This window comes from Prionailurus viverrinus, chromosome C1 (assembly GCF_022837055.1).
Source record: "Prionailurus viverrinus isolate Anna chromosome C1, UM_Priviv_1.0, whole genome shotgun sequence".
In the NCBI taxonomy this organism is placed as follows: domain Eukaryota; kingdom Metazoa; phylum Chordata; class Mammalia; order Carnivora; family Felidae; genus Prionailurus; species Prionailurus viverrinus.
The window spans coordinates 203,225,880-203,245,498 of record NC_062568.1 but is presented as its reverse complement, the minus strand read 5'-3'; the positions used below and the strand labels follow the sequence as shown (position 1 = coordinate 203,245,498).

At 46.4% G+C, this 19,619-nt stretch overlaps 1 protein-coding gene across 4 annotated transcripts in view; it reads left to right on the top strand.

The window, feature by feature from the left end:
• Positions 1–3,104: 3,104 nt before the first annotated feature.
• The window catches only part of DDI2 (DNA damage inducible 1 homolog 2), a 43,167-nt gene continuing 26,652 nt past the window's right edge, over positions 3,105–19,619 (top strand). For all 4 annotated transcript variants that reach the window (XM_047870304.1, XM_047870309.1, XM_047870308.1 and 1 more), the window contains exons 1-4: positions 3,105–3,463; positions 11,066–11,195; positions 14,541–14,777; positions 16,597–16,723. In XM_047870304.1, coding sequence (XP_047726260.1) covers positions 3,326–3,463; positions 11,066–11,195; positions 14,541–14,777; positions 16,597–16,723 — 632 coding nt within the window. In that variant the 5' untranslated portion in view covers positions 3,105–3,325. The remainder of the gene's footprint in view (positions 3,464–11,065; positions 11,196–14,540; positions 14,778–16,596; positions 16,724–19,619) is intronic.

Sequence of the window (19,619 nt, the reverse complement as noted above, 5' to 3'; positions counted from 1 at the left end):
CACCCAGGCGCCCCTCACACCATATTTCCATCCTTAAGTTGCTCCCTATGACATCACCCTGTTTATTTCTTCTATAAAGTCTGTGCTTTTTGTGTTTATTTATTCATGTGTGTTATTGTCTGTCACCTCCACTAGAATGTGCTGTCCATGAGGCAGGAACCTGATCCATCCAGTTAGACTTTGAATCCCTCTGTCTTAAATGATACTTTTGCACACAGTAGGTGCTCAAAACATGTTGAATGAGTGTATGGGTAACTTAAGCTATCTTCTAACAATTAATGAGCAGAATCTGCAAGTTGGGGAGTTTCAGAACTGTTTAGTGGTGTGTGTACCCTGGATTTGCAGATGTTGGCTTGCAATGGGACTATGTATTTATTTATTTATTTATTTTACGTTAGGACTTTTTATTTTTTATTTTTTTATGAGAGAGCGCAAGCAGGGAAGGGGCGGGGGGGGGGGGGTGGACAGAGGATCCGAAGCAGGCTCTGTGCTGACAGGCTGACAGCAGCAAGCCCGATGTGGGGCTCGAACTCACGAACTGCAAGATCACGAACTGAGCCAAAGTTGGACGCTCAACTGGCTTAGCCACCCAGGTGCCCCTTACGTTAGGACTTTTTAGACTGCAAGTTTGGGACACCAAAATTCAAAATGGTTCAAGAAAAAAAAAATGTATCTATTCAAATGCCCATCAGCCACAAAATAGATGAATTGTGGTATATTCACACAACAAAACATTATACAGCAATGGGGATATACAAGCTATAATTACATGCAGTGATATGAACAAGACACTTGCTGTTGAGTGAAAGAAGGCAGACACAAGACTCATGAGTCTGTGCTGTTAGAAGTCAGGGAAGTGGTCACACTTGCAGTGGGGGGCAGGGTTAGTGACTGGAAGTGATGAAGTTTTGGGGTGATGGGGGGCTTGTGGGGGTCTGGAGCCCATGGCCAAGAAACAATTCTTGAAGACGTCTTCGGTGCAAAAAGGTGATTTTATTAAAGCATAGAGACAGGACCCATGGGCAGGAAGTGCTGCCCCGGGGACCATGAGAAACTTGTTATATACTTGGGAGTTGGGAGAGGTAAAGTCAAGGGGAACTTTTCAAAGAGATTTTCATATGCTAAAGAAGAGTCACAGGATACTGGAGGCTGAGTTATTGTCAAGCTAAGGTTGTTTAACCCTCCAGCAAAGCATTAACATTAAGACAGTAGGGAGCTCAAGTATTTGTTAATGGGCTGCAGGTTATAGGGAAATTTCATTTTTATCTGCCATTTCCTTCTTTGTTTCCCATATCACCCCACACTGAGCTCTGCACTGGGTGTGAGGCCTGCTTGAGATTCTCTCTCTCCCTCTCTCTCTACCCAAATCTTGCCCTCTCTCTAAAAAAGATAAAATAACATAAAAATACATGGAAGGACATACACCCCATCTCCTCACAGGAGGAATGTTGTGGACACATCGTAGGAAGAACGTATAAGGTGTATACGTATAAGATGTTGCCTTGGCCATCTTTGGAAAATAAACTCTGTCACCATGGGCACCTGAGCACCACTAGAAAAATCATGTAACAGAAAAATTCATCAATTCATGATTCCAACGTCAGCTGCATCCTTGACACCACCTGGCAATTCTGCGTGACTTCTCTGTTCAACTTGCTTCAATTTGCAACGGTTATTTCAAATCTTCTCTGCCGTAGCAGGCACTATATGCAGGTTTCACCCAACACCCGTTGCCAAAACCTTTTTCTCCTGCCCATGTCCTTTAAAGAGGTGAGGAAAACTAAACACTCACTTTCCTAGCCTTGGGGGCGTCTGCGTGGCACAGTTCTGGCCAGCGAGATGTAATCAGAAACCCGCCGCAGGACTTCTGGGCAAGCTCTTGCCTCGAACAAGAAAACGAGGCATGGCGTGGAGGCGGCCAGCCATGTTGTGACTCTCAGGGAAAGGCCAAAAGATTTACAGAAATACAGGCCCCGGGATCACTGAGTCACTGAACAGATGCGGCTGTCTACCTCCAGGCTTCCTATCCTGGGAGAAAAATAGACCTTTCTTTGCTTACGTCGCTGACAGCCAGGTTTTGTGTAGCCCATACACCCACTCTTCTCAACCCCCTGCTCCTCCAGAGATGACCTTCCCTCCCCCAGAGAGAAAAGTCTCCAGCCGGTCATTGACTTTCTCGCCAGCCAACCTACCTACTTACCTGCCTCCGCAGCCATCCTGCTTCCTCCTTCCCTCCTGTTATAATAGAAGAGGGCTCCCTACTCCATGGATAGGGAAGAGGCGGGTGGTAAGCAGGGAGGTGCCGCTCATGCACCCGTTTTGGTTTTCTGGAAGCCTCATGTTCTGGGCCTCTATCCACTCATCAGCTAGGTGGCCCGAAACAGGCCATGACAGGAGAAAATACTTCGTGGGGTGGAGTCTAAGCCGTGCCCGATATTGTCAGGTGTAGGAAGGAGACAGACCAAGTAGAGGGAACGCTTTACAAGGCAGAGGAATGGAGCCTTGGAGGAACTGAAAATCCCAACGTGGCTGGGAGGGCAGAGCGCAGGAAGGGGTCAGGGGTCAGGGGTCAGAGTAAGCCCGGTTCTATAGACTAGGCAGGGTTATGATTTTGGTTTTAACCCTCAATCATTAGCACAAGAAGTGGGTTAAGCTCTCTGGGCCTCAATATCTGCTTCGTAGAACACATTTTAGAACTCTCTGCTTAGTTGTCAGTCGCCTATACCGAGCTGAGAGTTCTTATGGGCCAAGAAAGACCTATCTTTTTACGCATTTTTTGTATCCACCTGGAGGGCGCTTCACAAATGCCTGCCGGATGAATGAGATTGTGGAGTCCGCCACAGACTTCAGCTATTAACTCCCTCAGTTGGTGCATTTTTGATTCTCCTCGCTCCTTTCCTTCTCTCTCCTTTTCTCGCCCTGCCTCCTCCCTCCCTCTCCCCCAGCCCTTCCAATCCTCTCCCAGCTGCCCGCCTCCCTCTTCCCGGCCCGCCCCTTCGCCGCGTCGCGACGGCCGAGAGGGCCAGGCGGGCTTTACGGCAGCCGCGTTGCGGCGGGGCGGGGCGCCGGGCGGCTGGCGCGCTTGGCGGCAGCGGTGGGAGGCAGGCCGGCAGGCAGGCAGACGGAGTCGCAGGCGGGTGGCGGCGGCCGTGCTTGGTAGTGAGGGCGGGAGGGAGTGAGTCACTGAGCGTGTGTGAGGGAGGGAAGGAGCAAGCGGGCGAGCGAGCAGCCCGCGCCGTCCGCCCGCAGCACCAGCCAGGCCCCGCCGCCGCCCCGCAGCCCAGCGCCGAGGCCGGGCCGAGCCGAGCTGGGTCGGGCCCGGGCCATGCTGCTCACCGTGTACTGTGTGCGGAGGGACCTCTCCGAGGTGACCTTTTCCCTCCAGGTCGACGCCGACTTCGAGCTGCACAACTTCCGCGCGCTGTGCGAGCTCGAGTCCGGCATCCCCGCAGCCGAGAGCCAGGTACGCCGGGCAGCGAGCGGGGTCTCTCTCCAGGGCTGACCCTCCTGCCTTGGGGTCTCACGCCCTCCCTTTGCTGCTGGTGGGGAATTGGGGGTGGGGGAGCAGGATGGCCTCTCCCAGCTCGCCCCCGCGTCCGGGAGGGAGCTGGGATCGGTAGCTGCCCCCACACACTCCGAGCGTGGGGTGGGGTGCCATGGGAGGGAGCGGAGAACCTGACCGCAGACGCACCCACTGCAGCCCGAGGGGCGCGTGGACTGTTGGGCGGCCCTTCCCACCTTCTGGCTCTTTGGCCCCTTCTCCCCTAATAATCCCGAGTTGGGGGTGTTGTGGACCTAAGAAGCAGCTCCAGGTCTGCAAGAGTTCATACATTCTACTTCCCCAACCAGAAATACCAGTTTGGATCGCTGGGGTAGGTTGGTGTTCGTCTGGTGTTCTGGACAGAGCTCCTGCTTAAGCAGCCGTAATTTACCTTTAAATGTAGAGATCTGCACTCCTAGTGAAGGAAAAAGTTTGAGACTTGCATTACCTTGTTTTGAGGCATTTGGAAATGCCGTGTACCTTTTTCCCTACCGCATGGCATTTCTGATTAAATTCTCTAAAAAAAAAAAAAAAAAAAGGTAGTTATTCGTTCATTTCAAGCTGTTTGTTTCTCTGGTTTCTTCGCTGGTAGTAGGCCAGAATCCTTCTTTATTTCAGGCCACAATTGAGAGTTTGGGTGGGTTCAAAGTTCAGAGCTTTATGAGGATATTTTCGTAAAAATGGCCTGGTATCTTCTCAGTGTGATTTGCTTGCTTGTTTCATTTCCCTACCATGCTGGAAGGAAATTCAGCTGCTCTTACATTTATTTGAAACGAGCAACATAATTTATTCTCAGAATGCCCTGAGCTGCCACCAAACAGAATCGGTGACGATAACTCTGGCCTTTACAGGAAAACATTTAAATCTCAACTTGATAAGTGGACCGTGGAGGACATGGTCTAAACGTTGAGAAAATTATAGAAGTCCTCCAGGGCCCCAGAATGTAAACCCTGATTTTCTACTGCAGTTATGAAATACTTCCAAAAACTATTGCCCAACTGCAGCGTGTTCTGCCCTTTATTGTGATAAACAGATGCATCAATATTTTGTTCAGAAGTGAGTATGATTCCTTTACACGATGTGAACTTGAGAACCTTGGCATAAAGCTGAATATCAAGAAAGAATAGGTTTCAGGATGCAAAGTGTCACATACGCAGACTGAAGCTGCAGAAGGTACAAAGAAATCGGTAAAAGGAATTTTTTGCAAATGTTTTCTAAAAACTGAGGAGCCAGTTCCTGCCCATGAATCCCTCACGTGAAAAACTAGGGAAGGACAGTTTAAGTAGGGAAGTAAACACAATTCTGAAATTTTTGAAGGTGGCATTTTCAGTTGCTCGCTACCCTCCGGTTCTGTTACCCTGGTTATAATCACCAGCTGGCGGGGGGAATACAAAATGAAAATGTAAGTTGGTCTCATCGTTATTTGGGCTTGGGAGAAGATGAAAAGTGGCATTGCCTCTCTTCCTGCCCTTTTTGAGACGGGCTGTAACAAATTTAAAGGAAGAGACCGATGGAAAAGACCGTTCGTTGTATGGTCCAGGCAGGCACAGTCCTCTGTTTGCTCAGGATGTTAGGAGTACCTCGCTAATTGGACAGTTAGGCTAACTCCACAAATTCTTTCTTATTCATTAGGTCACCATTTGGGCATTTACTTCCTCCCAAGCCAAATTAGCATATGGAAGCCTGGGCTCCAACTTCTGTGAAGCCTGCATTACCCAGCTGTAAACAGCTCCCCTGTTTCAAGTTTGTTCCGTTGGCTCCATTGTAACCTAACACAGTATCTATTTTAAGATGTCTGGTGGTCGGTTGTCTTTTCAGTTGCTTGCCTTGCCCATGAGGCAGGAACAGGATCCACCCTAGACACACACTTGAGTCATTTCCGTTTGCCAGATCATAACGGTAAACATCATTATAGTTTTACCTACAAATACATCGCTTACTTGAGGCCCCCAGTCCCAGGGCTTCACCGCCCAGGTTCTCCCGTGTTACTCCTCTTCCCCTTCTAGTCCTCCTGCTTGCTCTGCTCATTCTTGTTTACCTTCTCTGTCCTCGTTCCTTCACCTCCATTTCTAAAGGGAGTTTCTTCTTTTTCTTTTCTTCTTTCCTTTTTCTTTCTTTCTTTCTTTCTTTCTTTCTTTCTTTTTTTTTTTTTTTTTAAAGGTTCCTGGCTGTTCCTTCCTGTCACGGTGTGTCCAAACCACGGATCTCCAAACTTTTTCAGTCAGGTTTCCCTTTGCGTACAGTGTTTTGGAACATACATCTTTGCGATACATATAATAAATTATAAACATGAACTAATGTTATATGCATCGTATATATGCGCACATATGTATAGAATAACCGTAAACATCAATGAGTGAAGTAATAACCTTATGTCCATTATAAACAACCATAGGATAGCGTTTAAGGAAGGATGAACTAAAATAAATGGAAATGAAAATTCTAATATTTTTCTGTTCCCACATCTTTAAAGAACTGTTTCGCATGCCTGCCCCACATTGGGGATCACTGGTTTAGAATTCACACTTTCACATCAGCATCAGTCGTGCATAAGTATGCACTTGGAAAAGACGTTACTTTTTAACAGCTCTAGTCTGATTATAGTAGCTATAATGTGATGATAACAAATTTAGAATAGAAACTATCTCTACTTGTACATGTGATTAAAGCTGGGCATGTTCCATCTCTTAATACAAGTGTGGGCTTGGAAGCCGGTCATGGCTCTGTTTGATGCTTTGATGCAGAACTTGGCTGGGCAGACTTCAAAGAATTATCAGAACTTAGCTTCACTTTAAATTAATGTCTTTGTATTTTTGAAACATCATTATAATTTACCCCTGTAGGTGGCATGTGGTAAAAACGTGTGCAGAATGTGTAAGGACTCTCAAAAAGCGTGTGTAAATGCCAAGTAATAGCAGTAACTGTATGATCCTGGGAAAGCAGCTCTGTACACAGCGTGATTTGTCGTTTGTAAAACACTATTTTAAAGCAGTGGAAACTGAAATTTTCTATTGTAGCTGGTTTTGACATACTTATTTTTGCAGGTAATTTTCGTGAATTTTTTTTCTGTTAAATACTGCATATTCATTTTAGAGAATTTGTACCTTATAGGAAAAGGTAGAGAGAAAAAGTTATTATCATATCACCCCGGAAACAACTGCAGTTTACTTCTTAGTGTATCTTTTTTCCTAAGCTTTCTTCCTTTTCTTTGGTTACAATGTAACTTTTAAACCTGATGCCCTGAACTGTACCAACAGTTTCAACTTTCTTTGTTCAGTCAAAGCTACATTGTCAGCATTTTTCCCTGACATTTCAAGTTCTTCAAATTTATAATTTTAATGGGCATGTAATACAGATGTACCGCAGTTTATTTAAAAATTTGCCTATTGCTGGGCATTTGAATTGGGGGAATCGGAAGCAGTTATTAGTAACATTTCCATGGATATCTGTATTTAAGGCTTCGTCCTCATTTCTGATTGTTTTCTCAGGATGTATTCTTAGCTATGGAATTGCCAGGTCTTTTGAAAGGCTTTTAGTAACTGTTGCCATATTGTTTTCCAGAAGGGTTGGAAAAGTCAAGCTGTGGCATGAGATGTATATGTAGATCACTTGGCACATAGTAGGTTTTCAATTAATGATAGATAGTATTAGGGAGTCATTCAGATGTGAGTCCAAATATTCTGTGGCCAGTTGATGGTCCTTACTGCTAGAAACGTATTGTTATGATTTCTGTTGATTGAAGACTAGAAGGCATTTGACCTCATGCTTAGTGATGGAGTTGTTGGTCTTGGAGTTGTTTTAGTCTATTGTTAAATGTCAATTAAGCTTAGAATTTGGTCTCTAGGGTGCTGCCTCTGGAGTAAGTGCTAGCAGTGTGCCAGTTTCGCAGCTTGAGACTTGTAGATGTGTAAATTGTCCTGTTGTGTGTCCTCATAACTGGCAAAACCAGAATTTTTAGCTTTGTGGCCTTTGAGTTGGATATTATGGTGGAAAGCATCACCAATGCCTTACCGAAACTCTTTGTTTTGACTGGTGGAAATGTGAAACCATTGGTCTGATGGTACACTCTTGTTGAGCTGGAAACTCATTCAGATTTCTTATAGGACTTTAGCTATACAATAATCGTCTTTCTTAGACTCTTAAGCCTGTTTTAACAAAAAGAAGTCGGTTCTTTGTGGCAGTTATAATTTCAGCTAAGCTTTTGTTTATTTCATTTGCGTCCTTGGACTAAAATGGAATACGCCTGCTTCTTTGTCAGAGTGAAGAATGTTTTGCTCCTCACCCACATTCTTCAGTCTAGTATTTTTAGGAAATGGGACAAGATAGCAGTGTTCCACATGCCATGTATGTGTTTGGTGGTAGTTATTACCAGGATCTTAAACTTTTATTGTTAGATCAGGCTGTCTTTATTTTAAAAAGTTTTTTTTTTTTAATGTTTATTTATTTTGGGGGGAGAGAGAGAGAGAGACAGAACACGAGCAGAGGAGGGGCAGAGAGAGAGAGAGAAACAGAATCCGAAGCAGGCTCCAGTCTGGGCGGTCAGCACAGAGCCTGACGTGGGGGCTCGAACTTACCAACCCCGAGATCATGACCGGAGCCGAAGTTGGACACTTAACTGACTGAGCCACTCAGGAGCCCCCAGGCTGTCTTTATTTAAAGAAAAAAAAAAAAAATTTACAGCGTCTGCTGAGGAAAGACTATGTCCACTGAACATCGTGGAGTTTTTACGTGGAAGTCCTGAGTGAGGAGCCGCCAGTGGTCCTTCCTCCTGTTCAGGGCACATTGATACGCTGAGTGGTGCACAGGGTTTTGGTTCCCCTGGTGAGCATAGGCCCTCAGTGGTGACAGATGGCTTAATAGCTCTTGTTCAGGTCACCAGCTAATTGAGCTGGCCGCATTGGACTTCGGTTTGGGGAAGTTGTATGTGGTCCTTAGGGAAGATCTCCCGCTCTTGGAGTCAGGCAGGTGTTCCAATCCTAGTTCTATTCTTTTTCCTTTTTTTATTTTCTTATTTTTTTTCTTTCTTTATTTTTTGGTACAAAATAGGTGGTTTTATCAAAGCACAGGGCTCGGACCTGGGGGCAGAAAGAGCTGCCCTAGTTCTCTTCTTAAAAGCTGTGTAGTCTCAGGTCACCGCACTCTGTTTCCCTGTCTGCAACATGGGACGAATAATGCCCACCTAGAAATGAGAGGGCGTAGGATGAGGCGGGAGACCGTGGGAACCCGTTCCGATACAAGTGCAAAAGCCGTGGTTGTGTCTGCTGTGTCTTCATATGGCCCCTCCAGGTAGCATTGCCAGCTTGAAGACAAGTCTGCTGCCGGATAGGAGCATTTTGATGCTCTGCGTTTGATTCCCTGTTGTAGATAAATGTGCTTCTGTAAGTACAGTTAAAATGTGTCAACCGATTGTATCTCTGCACGTACTGATGGTTGAGTTTCTGAACCTGGAAAATTAAGGAGCGGGCCGTGGACCACCCAGTACCTTTGTTGTAAGGCGGCTGCGCTGTGTTGAGGCCACCTTGTGAGAGCCGCCTGCGTGGCATTTCTGTTGCCATGCCTCCTCTTGCTGGGTGCACACCTCAGCTGGGACACTTGTCCCTTCAGATTTATGGTAGTTTTCGCAACAATTCCACAAGTTACCATACGGCTCGCGGGTTGTATTGCAAACAGTCTGTGTTGATTCTGTTGTACTTTCGCCACGCGATATGTGGTTACATGAGGGAGAATAGCAGAGTGTGAGTGGATTGATGCAGTGACAGTCCAGTGGAGTGCTGGAACATGTTTTAACTTTGCAGGTTGAGGGTAAGAACCAACGATACGTTTTCTAATACTGTATAGAACTTAGGAAGTGTAATCGGCCCTATGAGCTCTGAGTCCATTTTTTTGTGCACCCCCAGAAGTATTTGGCTTTGGAAATTCGGTTTCCTGTTGGTTCTATTTCTCATGTCAGTGGAGATTCTGAGAGCAGATATGACAGATCATTTTTCCCAGCAGAAATCTGTATTTTTCAGGTTGCGTGTCAGGCAGTCTTCCTGCAAGAGCTGTGAGGACATGTGAGGAAGCACTGTAAAATGGTAGTGTAGCAGACCGACGTGGAAGGGACAGCTGTAGCGATTATCTAGCCCCAACTGCTTGCTTGACAAACGGAAATGTGAAGCCAGGACCAGCGGAGGGACGCGGCCACTGTCAGAGCCAGGACGGGACTCAGGTTCCTCAGCTTGCACGTGGCCTGGTGCACAGCAAATCTTTTGAAAGAAAACCTTTCAAAGCCTGAGTTTATTCTGAATACCCCTCTGCAGTATGTAATGGTGCAGGATAGGTTTTATGTTCCCTTGTGGTTAAACTATAGTATGCCCTTTCTCCGTTTTTTTCCTACAGCACAGTGTTTCACCTGCTCTTATGCTCTCAGATTTTTTCAGTGTTTGATTGCACATCAAAAAATGTTTTTATTAGTAGTACATCCCTGATCCAGTAGAAGAGAAGGAAGAATGCAGAACAGGCAGTATTTGGAAAACTTTTAGACTTGCCAGCGTGCAAGATCATTGAAAAATGGATACATTGGGATGTCATATACAGCTTGGTGTCTGTAATTGACAAGACTGTATCCCATACTGGAAAGTTGCTAAGAGAGTAAATGTTAAAAGTTCTTGTCACAAGAAAAAAAAAAGACATTTGAGCTACGCAAACAAAACAAATTCCTGTCCTCAGGTAGCTTCCATTTTAGTGGAACAGAAAGACAATAAAGAAACAGATATTTAAGGAGCTCCTGGGTGGCTCAGTCGGTTAAGCGTCCAACTTTGGCTCAGGTCATGATCTCATGGCTTGTGAGTTCAAGCCCCGTGTGGGGCTGTGTGCTGACAGCTCAGAGCCTGGAGCCTGCTTCAAATTCTGTGTCTCTGTCTCCCTCCCTCCCTTCCTCCCTCCCTCCCTCCCTCCCTTCCCCTGTCTCTCTCTTTCTCTCTTTCTCCCTCCCCCCCCCCCTTGCTCTGTTTCTCAAAAATAAACAGTAAAAAGAAATAGATACTTAATATGAGAGGGTTTTTAAATAGGGTGATTAGTGAAGGGCTCTGGAAAGGTTATATTTGATCAGAGACCTTAATAAAGAGTGGCTGGGAGGACGTCTGGCTGGCTCAGTTGGTAGAGCACGTAATTCTTGATCCTGAGTTCAGGCCCCATGTTAGGCATAGAGCTTACTTAAAAAAGAAATAGCTGGCGAAAGAACATTCTTCAGGTAGAGAGAAGAGCAAGTGAAACAGTCCCAAGGGGGAAATTGATCCCATTATTTAGGGAGCAGCAATTACGGTATGAAATGAAGTCAGAGGGGGAGCCAGGGACCAAATTGTTGGACCTAGCAGGTAACGGGAAGGATTTAGGCTTTTATTCCAGGTGTGATGGGAAACCATTGGAGGGTTTTGAGCAGGCTGGGACTGACATCTGGTGAAAAGGGACACTGTACGTAGTCTTCCTGCTTTGTTCCATGTTATTTCTCAGTGCTTCATATGGTGAACTCTTTTCTGGTTGTAGATCGTCTATGCTGAAAGACCCCTCACAGACAACCACAGATCGCTGGCTTCCTACGGCTTGAAAGATGGGGATGTCGTGATTTTACGACAGAAGGAGAATGCAGACCCTCGACCTCCAGTGCAGTTCCCAAGTAAGACATCCCTGACACAGGCATCAGGAGACAGCATAATGCAGTGGGTCAGAGCTGTGGACTAGCTTCGGGTTCAGACTCCGGGGTACAGACTCTGCCCCTTGGTTGCTCTGTATCCTTGGCTGGGTTGACTTCCCTATGGCCGTTTTCTTAGCTGTGAGAATAGCGCAGCCTTCAGCATGCCCTCGATAAATGTTCGCTTCTGTTGTGATCGATGAGAACTGTATCCTGGGGAAGGACTTAAGAGGCCATCTATGCCTGTGATTCCTGACTGACTTTTGCTGCTTCGTGTCTGGCCCTCAGCTAGCAGGCCTGTGTGGAACATTTTACAGTCAGCCAGGCACTTGCATGCACATTGCACAGGATCACGGTTGTAGGGGAGGAGATTCCTCTTTATAATGTGTTATCCTTATTAGACAAAGCTCCAGTTTTAAGTAACGTCTTCAGTGTTACATAGCTAATAAGTGAAGGCATGGGAACTAAAACGTGGTACTTTTCCCATTGTACTGAGCTTTATGAACATTAAGCAGCCGGACCACCAGATTCTGCTCCTTGCCCACCAGCTGTGTTAATCATGTGAAAGGAAGCTTACCTGTCTCGGTGTTCTATCAGGAATAGGGGTTTATAGTCTGGAATCTGTGCTTTGGGATCTAGAACGTTTCTGTGTCCCTGAAATAAATACTCACAGTTGCATGGCTGAGAGCATGTGTGCATTTGATAGGGAGAGGGTTAGTAGCTTTCTTTGGATACTCAGAGGGGTTCACGATCTACAAAAAGTGGCCAGGGTTCTGATGTGGAACCCTTAAATGAAATGTAATAGTGTTTTCCATTCCCTGCTGTCTTCAGGTAGATTTCTTAAATACTGTTTAGTCTCTAGGTCAGTGGGTTTAAAGTTTGTGGTTCCAGCTGATGAGTGTCTGGGTGATGATGACACATGCCAGCTTAGAACACAGTGCATCCATTCAGCCCGAAACTGGGGCTGTAAGAGACCATCAAGCACTGTTCCTCCCAGATAGGGATTACATTAGTCCCTTGGGTCTACTGTTAAACTTTAGAAAGAGTTGTGACTTGAACATGTCAGTCAAAAAAAAACCAAAACAAATCTTCCTTTGGTTAATTTGGTGAAATTGTTAGTTCTGGAGAATTGCTGGTTGTTTTTTTTTTTTTTTTTTTCCTGTACTGTCGCATGTGGACAAGAGAGCCAGTCTGTGGGGGAAGGGAGCAGATCTAGTCGTTCAGGTAAACAAGTTTTTCAGAATTACTCTGAAGCGAATGGACTCTCAAGATAAGTGTTACCATGGTTAAAGATAAAAATTACTTACCCTGCAGAGAAGGTCCACCCATATATGTGTTGCTGGTTGGTATGGATTAACTCCCTCATGCGCATGTGTGTATACACACACACACACACACACAAGCTGCCAGCTGAGGTTTGTTGGAAGGAAGTGGCTAGTTGAACCCATGCTAAAGAGGCAGAATGATACTTGAGTTTAAGGATTCCCTTCTTCTAGGGGCGCCTGGGTGGCTCAGTCGGTTAAGCAACCGGCTTCAGCTCAGGTCATGATCTCACAGGTCATGGGTTCGAGCCCTGCATCGGGCTCTGTGCTGATAGCTCAGAGCCTGGCACCTGCTTCAGATTCTGTGTCTCCCTCTCTGCCCCTCTCCCGCTTGTGCACGCGCTCTCTCTCTCTCTTTCTCTCTCTCTCTCTCTCTCTCTTTCTCAAAAGTAAATAAGCATTAAGGAAAAAAAAAAAGGATTCCCTTCTAGTTGATTTCCCAACAGCTTCAGGATAGCCTCAACTTGAAACAGGAGTGACCATCAGGCACATTTTTGGGATTGAGGAGATACACATTTGCTCAGTTCTAGCCCCTAATTCTGTCTCTGCTCTACCTTTTTTTTTTTTTAAGGTAAAGCTCCTTTTCTAAGTAACCATTTTGTTGAGATATCATTCGTATACCATACAATTCACTCATGTAAGGGGTGCAGTTCATTTTTAGTCTGTTCCCAGTTGTGCAGCCATCACTACAATCAATCGTAGCACATTTTTATCACCTTCTAAAGAAACTGGACCTATTAGCAGTCATTCCCCATCTGCCTCCAAGCCTTCTAGCCCTAGGCAACCGTCAGTCTACTTTCTGTGTCTGTATTTTCCTATTCTGGACATTTCATAGAAATGGAATCCTATAATACGTGGGTCCTTTGTGTAAGGCTCCCTTTTATTTTCCTTTCATTTTAATAAGGTCAGCTCAGCCTGGATTATAGAACCCAGGAGTTGTAGCCTCTAAATCTGTTCTATCTTTTGGTGACCTCAGCACCGAAAACCTGAGCAAGTTCCTTTTCTTCTGTTGGTCTCTCCTGTGAAACGATTACACCTGCTAGCTCCCCGGGGGTGTGAGAGGCGTTAGCCGTGGTGCCAGATGAAAGTGTAAGTTCCAAGAACGAGTATGTTTAGCAGAGACTTGTAGAATTTTACATCTAAAATTTATGCAGTTCACTTGGTTTGTATAGTATTCTTTACCCCAGGTGTCTGGGCCCTTTGAGAAATGTCAAAACAAACTAGGATTTTTCTCAAGAATCACATCCAGATTTATGTGGTTATGTTTATTAAGACTAGCTTTAATTTTTTTTTTTTAATTTTTTTTTCAGCGTTTATTTATTTTTGGGACAGAGAGAGACAGAGCATGAACGGGGGAGGGGCAGAGAGAGAGGGAGACACAGAATCGGAAACAGGCTCCAGGCTCCGAGCCATCAGCCCAGAGCCCGACGTGGGGCTCGAACTCATGGACCGCGAGATCGTGACCTGAGCCGAAGTCGGACGCTTCACTGACTGCGCCACCCAGGCGCCCCTAAATTTTAAAAAATACAAATAAGTAGGGGCTCCTGGGTGGCTCAGTCGGTGAAGCGTTCGACTTCAGCCCAGGTCATGGTCTCGCAGTTCGTGGGTTCGAGCCCCGCGTTGGGCTCGGCTGACGGCCCGGAGCCTGGAGCCTGCTTCGGATTCTGTGTCTCCCTCTCTGCCCCTCCTCCGCTCACGCTCTGTCTCTCTCTCTCAAAAATAAATACACGTTAAAACAAATACAAGTAAGTAAAAGCTTGTTATGTCTTCTGGGATATTGTAGAAGCCAAAAATCCAGGGTCATTACCATTGACTGCACCCCTTTTCTGTTCTTGGTTGTGGGTTCACTCAGACGGCAGTGTTTGTATTCAGTCAGCGTGAGAGAGCGCGGAGGAACGGTCAGCCGTCTGCAATTACCATTTACCGTATACCGTTCAGCAGCAAGTGTTCCGCTGTGCCCTTCTTGTGTGTCACTGGAAGTAAACTCTGAACCGATTTTCCCCGACAGACCTGCCCCGCATAGACTTCCGTAGCATAGCCGTGCCTGGCACGTCAGGCTCCCGGCAGCGCCGGCCACCAGGAGCACAGCAGTCCCACTCATCTCCCGGAGACACAGCTTCATCTCCTCAGGGCTTGGACAATCCAGCCTTGCTCCGAGACATGTTGCTGGCCAACCCGCACGAGCTGTCCTTGCTGAAGGAGCGCAATCCACCCCTGGCGGACGCTCTGCTCAGTGGAGACCTTGGTAAGCTTATCGACGCGGAAGACTGGCGAGCGGACGTGAGGGGAAGTAGCGGTGTCGCGGCAGATTTGGAGAAACTCCAGCAACGGGGGTGTTCAGCCCGCCAGGTCACGTGATCTCTCGAGCAGCCCAGTTGCTCTCCGAGAGGTAAAGTGATGCTGATGCCAGAGGCGGAGTTGAGTGGCGGTCGGGATCCAATTTTGCAACAGCGCAGAGTTCTGAAATCCAGCTTGAGCAGCCTCCTCCACTGACGGTTTTTTGTTCCCCCAAATTACTCTCACGGCGCATAACCTAGGGACTGGTATTCTAACCTGTTCGGTGGGAGCCTCAGTTGAAGAGAGCACCAGTAAGCCAGCTGAGGCCGGGTGAAATGCTCTTAGGGACAGAAAACCTGTCCGGTGCCATCAGCCCGTATGGCAAAACGGAGCCCTCTGACTCTCACCCACCCCAAGATTAACGATAGTCGGTTGTCGCCAATAGCTTGTTGCTGTGTTTGAGCCATTCTTGAGTTAAACAGAATGTTTGTTTTTAGTCAGCTCGATGAATCAAGTTTTTCTCTGTAAATTTCTCCAGTTTTACTCCTGGGTTTATGCAACTGTGCTGATTACATTTTAAAGCGTAACAGATGCTCAATAGCTCATTGTTCAGCTGACCCTTTTTTAAACTGAGGTAATGATTACCTAACAGAAATGCGCAGGTTTTAAGTATACAGTTCATTGAGTTTTGGCAAAGTCCTGGAGCCGCCACCCTAGTCAAGATGATAGAATATTTTTCTCGCTCCCGAATTCCAGTATGTCCTCTGCTGGTCAGTTTCCGCCCCTTATGGGCTACTGCCGTTCTGATAACCGTGTTTTCAGTCTCCGGGTTAATGGAATCACACAGTATGTCCCTTCTCATGTCGGGCTTCTTTTGTCAGCTTAATGTGGTTTAGATTCCTTCATGTTGTGTGTATTGATAGCTCATACGACCGTTATCTTGGTGTCTTTAATTTCTTCCGCAATATATCTAATCGCCAAAGACCGTGATGGTGGCACGTAGAACTTGATACATTTAAATACACCCTCATTTAAGAAACAGCGAGACTAAGGTGGTTCTTGTGACCTACATTTTATAGCAAGCGGTATTTTCTCTTTGCTCATTTTCCTGCCTGTTACTCACGAGGTCCTGTAGGTGGACTGACGGTAGTTTGCATGTAACGTCCCTGGTCTAAGGCAGGGGGTATTCTCAAGGGAGTGGCAGGAAAAGCGGGGCTGTAGTGCCCTGTGGGTCTTGTCGTCTCTCATCGAAGCGTAGCTGACACGCGGTGTTGGCGGTAGAGTCGCGGGGGCACAACACGGTGATTCGTCATGCCCACGCCTTGTGCTGTGCCGCTGCAGGTGTGGCTGCCCTCTGTCCCCACGCAGGGCTGCGACGGCACCACCGACTCCATGCCCTGTGGTCGCGCTCTGTTTTAGTTCTGCGTAATAGGTTAATGGGGGCAGCGGGGAGGAGAGGAGTGGGGTCACTCATCTGCCACACAGATGGCTGTTTCTGCTGATTTAAATTGAAATGCTGTTACCTCTGAGTAGAAACAGTGTGACGGATAATTTCTTACCGGAATAGATGACTTTTGAAAATACTTTATTTCTTGACACTGAATTTAGGGGACGTAGTCTTGCCTCAGAAATAGCAAGTAAGTGTAATTGCCCATTTAAAATATTTCTTAGGCATCCTTTCTGCATCTTTTATAGTTGTATTTTGAGAAACGATTTGATCTGGGAAAGTACTAACAGAGAATGGAAATAGCGTGGTACTCAAGATGTCCCCCTTGTTGTTTTTGTAGAGAAATTTTCTAGGGTCCTGGAGGGACAGCAACAGGACCGAGCCCGGAGAGAGCAAGAAAGGATTCGTCTCTTTTCTGCCGACCCTTTTGATCTTGAAGCTCAGGCAAAAATAGAGGAAGATATAAGGTAATGACCCTTTACCTAAAGAGCAAGCTTTAGAGAATCCAGATTTCCCAAATGTGACAGGTGACCTGGTATCAGTCGGGCATCTACTTTGAGGCAGCGTCCTTGTTTTGTATGTGAGATCGTAATTTCAGCCTTTTAGGTCACTCTCCTCTTCCGTTCTCATGTGTGCATTTAACATTACAAAGTACGGGTACCTACCTTGGGGACTTTAATGAAGACTCCCGGACTAGCCTGCGGTGCATCATTAGAGCAAGCCCATCAACCTGGGGTCGATGACCCCAGGACTGCGCACAAGCTCCAGTTCGGTGAGACTGTTAGGCTGTCTGTACAGGCTGATTGGAATCTCAGTCCTTACACATAATACACGAGCCCTAATTAAACCCAGGCTTGAGCATGATTGGATTAGAGAGCCCTGTACGGATGGGCCCTTGTAGTCCTGGGTCTGTTTTCCTTCTGCAGTTCTTGAGCTGGCCTCCGTGGATAAACAGACTGCCAGACACATTTCCAGCTCCAGTTTCCCTAATGCTGTGGCTCGCCCCTGGGGCTAACGTAGCATCACATAGGAAGCTTTAAAAATGCAGATGGCTTGTGCTCTGTTCCCCAGTCAGCCAGATGGATCAGCATCATAAGAGGCGGGGCCAGAGCAGGTATAATGATGCTAATGCCAGCCTCAGTCACATCGTGAGTCACAAGAACGATGCTGGTCAGTGGTCAGTCCGTTAGAATGAAAGCACAGCTGCCCCCCACCCCCATGTCGTGTTTGTTGCGAACGGTGAAGGCTTTGGCACAGTAGTCCCTCACCTTACCCGTGGTTAATTGCAGTCCAGGAGCAGGTACATCAGAAGGTCAGTAGTAGCCCAACAGTGTCACAAGGCCTGTGTCATTCGCCTCAGCTCATCTTACTACGTGGGCATTTTAGCATCTCCCATCATCACAAGAAGGGTGAGTACAGTACAGTAAGGTATTTTGAGAGAGACCACGTTCACATAACATTTGCCACAGAGTATTGTTCTGTTTTATTACTGTTGCTTATCTCTTACTGGGCCTCACTGATAAATTAAGCTTTATCATAGGTGTGTATATATAGAAGAAAACATAGTATGTATAGGGTTCAGTACTGTCTGTGTTTTCAGGCATCTGCTGGGGGTCATGGAATGTATCCCTTGCAGATAAGGGGGAACCACTGCATAGCTAAGAAGAACTGTGTTCTTTGTCATAATCTTTGGTTACTTGAATGAAGCCTGACTTGGTCATTACATTATACTGTCAGCTTAGAAGTCAGATAATGGTTATTTTATCTTTTATTTCTCTGACTACATTTGAAATCAGGGACATTTAAATTGTATGCCGGAATCAGTTGCTAGCCCTTAGCCATTCACTTGTGTTCTTGTTGATTAAGTGTCCCCATTAATTGCGTCAGTATATTAGTATATGAATATTTTGGGGGGGAAAAAAAAAACCCAAAAACATCTCACTAAGTAAATCTACCCAGAGAAATAGGAAGAAATTTGTGTTCTCTGAACTTGACCACATTGCAGTTGTAAGGGAACCTGACATAATTCTCAAGAATAGATGTGTTCAGGGGCTCACTCAGTTGAATGTCCGACTCTTGATTTCAGCTCAGGTCATGATCCCAGGGTCATGGGATTGAGCCCTGTGTCAGTCTCCATGCTGAGCACAGAGCCTGCTTGGGACAGTCTGTGTCTCTCTCTCTCTCTCTCTCTCTCTCTCTTTCTCTCTTTCTCTCTTTCTTCTCTCCTTCATCTCTCCTTCTTCTCTCCTTCTCCCACCCTCCCTCTCTCCCTGCCCCTACTTTGCCCTCCCCCCTGTGGCCACACTTTCTCTGTCTCTCTCTTTCTCAAGTGAAGGATTATGGACCAGAAATGTCTCAAGTAAGAGATGTAAAGTCTCTCCCGTAGAGTGATGAGAGAGAAGTGAGAATCCACACGTGGTGCGTGTGGTCTTGCGTGCTCGCTCGCTCTCTAAAAAAAAAAAACCAAAATAGATGTGTTCCATCCAGAAGCAGGAGTGGTGGGTGGGAGGGAGGGTATCGTAGCCGAACTCTGACCCTGCACTGTTGGCAGAGTAGCCATGAGATGAGGCATATTTGTGTAGCTCGAGGGGAGCCCGGGGAGGTTAAGGAAATGGGATAACGCGTACAGTCTTTTCAAGAAGACCTTGTGCCTCTGAAGAGACTCTACATACGTACGGAGCCCAGAATAGCCAAAACGACTGGTATTATCTCAGAAGATTTTTTGCTGAAATTTATCTTGGTTGGAGTCAACGCAAGGTCAGGAATACACAACTAATTTTAGTTCATCTCTAAATTTAATAATGTGACAAAAGAGAAACGCTGTGTAGTTCTGTCAAGTGCCTTTTGAAGTTTTATTTGGTATGTTGCACCGGCGATTCCTCAGCGTATGTATACGTTGGAGTATAATAGCTCGCATGTTTCCCCAACTAAATTAAATGAGGGTGCCTTGGACTTTCTGAGAAGTTTCATGCATTTTACAGAATGACTCCTAAAGCCAGCAGTTCATTTGAGGTGGAGTATTACCGCGAAAAGGACAGGCACTGCAGTTTAGAACAGGGCTCCGCCAACTTCGTCCACAGAGAGCCGGACCGTGAAGATCGTAGGGTTTGCAGGCCGTGCTGTCTCTGCCACCAGCACTCCCGTCCGCCAGCGCCGTATCAGAGCGACCATAGATGACCCCACAGGATGGAACTGAGTGGTGTGGCTGCACTCCCGTAGAAGTTCGCAGGTGGCGGCCTGTAATGTGCTAGCCCCTCGCCTGCGGTTATAATTTCTCCCCAATCTTGGGCCCTGTTCTGTTAGTATCTCAGTCTTCGGGTACGTTGCCCAGCGCCTGCCCTCGTTTCCATTAATGTTGGTAGT